General features: G+C 45.5%; 1 protein-coding gene across 1 annotated transcript; it reads left to right on the plus strand.

Annotated features, from left to right (window-relative positions):
• LOC8070942 lies at positions 252-1,274 on the plus strand. The gene has a single exon (XM_002446234.2). It carries the CDS (start codon positions 252-254, stop codon positions 1,272-1,274), a length of 1,023 nt encoding a protein of 340 aa, XP_002446279.2.

Consider the following 2,125-nt stretch of genomic DNA (forward strand, 5'->3'; position numbering starts at 1 on the left):
TGCGGCTCGAAGTCCGCCATATTTATTTATTTATTTATTTATCTTATTATTATCACCATTATTTATTTTCTGCAATTATTTATTGCATTTAATTCCGTATATTACTTTATTTCAATACTTTATATTTAAATTGCAAAGTAATCCTGAAGATTACGTCTGGGAAAATTATATAGTCCTGAAGACTATATTAAGTCGTAATCCTCAAGATTACGCACCGACATCTACTAATCCTGCGCATTCATTGTGCAGGCATGTCGGACATCGCAAAGAGGGATTTCGAGATGCTCGCCGTGGATGGCAGCAACTACCTCACTTGGGCGACCGACATCGAGATCAGACTCGATGGCATGGGCCTCGATCATACCATTGTCCAGCCTGAAGCTGGCAAAGATGAACGCACAAAGCAGGACAAGGCGAAGGCGTTGCATTACCTGCGACACCACCTTCATCCTGACTTGAAGTGCGAGTACATGACGGAGAAGGACCCGCTAGTCTTGTGGCAGTCCCTGAAGGACCGCTTCAGCCAACAGCTGACCATTGTGCTCCCTAGAGCACAACAAGACTGGATCAACCTACGCTTCCAAGATTTCAAGTCTGTGGCAGCGTACAACTCCGCATTGCACAGGATTGTGACCAAACTGCGTCTATGTGGCCAGAAGATCACTGACGCTGATATGATCGAGAAGACCTTGTCCACCTTCCACCCCGGCAACATTGTACTTCAACAGCAGTATAGAAACTCAAGGTACACCAAGTACTCTGAGTTGAGTGAAGTACTATCTGTTGCCGAGCAACAGAATGAAGTTCTCATGAACAATCATTCTGCCCGGCCTACTGGTTCCATAGCTGTGCCTGAAGCACATGCCAATGTTGCTGAGAGTTCTCGTAACCGCAAAAGGGGCCGTGGAAAGGGAAAATGGAAGGGGAACAAGGGTGCCATGTTCAAGGTCAAAGGAAAGGGAAAGCCCAAGGGTAGGTTCGACCCCAAGAAGGAAAGAGGTGACCACAGTGGGGAAGAGCAAGGCGATTGCTATAGATGTGGAGCAAAGGGGCATTGGTCCCGTAATTGCCGCACCCCCAAACACCTCGTTGACCTTTACCAGCAGAGCAAAAACAAGAATAAAGGTCAGCATGAGTCCCACTTCCTCACTGAGCCTGAAGCTCGGCCTGAGAAGCACGACGACGGGGTCGTCGGTGCAAGTGGAGACGTCCGAATGGACGAGAGTGAGGACAACCTTCTTGATGACTTTGATATATTTGGAGACCTGCAGTAATCTCCAAAGAGTCATGTTAGCGATGTCCACATGTACTAGTTTGGTCATGTATGCTCCTGAAGAGCATTTGTAATGTAGTAGATGATCCAAACTGTTGTAACGTTTCCCAGGAATTATGTAATGTTGTCTTTATGATAATATATGTTTATGTTAAATTCCTGTTTTTACTTTATGGTATTTAACAGAATCTGTGGGGACCCAATGGCGGAAGCGGAACTCTGTCTTGTGGACAGTGGTACCACCAATACGATATTGAGGGATACTAGATATTTCCAAACATTAACAAAGAAAAGTGGAAATATTATGACCATTGCCGGAAGCAATGCTCATATTTTGGGCACCGGAAGTGCCACACTAGTTCTCCCTATGGGTACTCAAATCCTTGTAAAGGATGCACTATTGTATCCTGACTCAAAGCGCACGCTTTTGAGCTTCAAAGATGTCCGTGCAAATGGTTTCCATGTAGAAACCGAGATCGAGCAAGGTGTTGAATACGTGCTGATCACTAAATTCGACGGGTACCAAAAGCGAGTGGTGGAAAGGTTCCCTTCATCGCCAACGGGTTTGTACTACACGTACATAAAGCCCACAGACGAGTATGTTGCGATGAAGACCATATTCAGAAACACAGAATCGTTTCGAATATGGCATGACCGCTTAGGTCATCCTGGGTTGGGAATGATGAGAAGAATCATCAACAATTCTGCTGGCCATGATGTCAGAGGCTTCCCAAATCCTAAAGATTTTGTTTGCACCGCGTGTGCAAAAGGTAAGCTGATCACTAGACCATCCCTCCTGAAGATTAGGGATGAGTCACCTGTGTTCTTGCAAAGGATACAAGGTGACATATG

The sequence above is a fragment of the Sorghum bicolor genome, chromosome 6 (assembly GCF_000003195.3).
Source record: "Sorghum bicolor cultivar BTx623 chromosome 6, Sorghum_bicolor_NCBIv3, whole genome shotgun sequence".
Lineage (NCBI taxonomy): Eukaryota > Viridiplantae > Streptophyta > Magnoliopsida > Poales > Poaceae > Sorghum > Sorghum bicolor.

What these genes read in the sequence shown, in the direction of transcription:
- LOC8070942 (XM_002446234.2), top strand. Translation starts at nt 252, where the DNA reads ATGTCGGACATCGCAAAGAGGGATTTCGAGATGCTCGCCGTGGATGGC.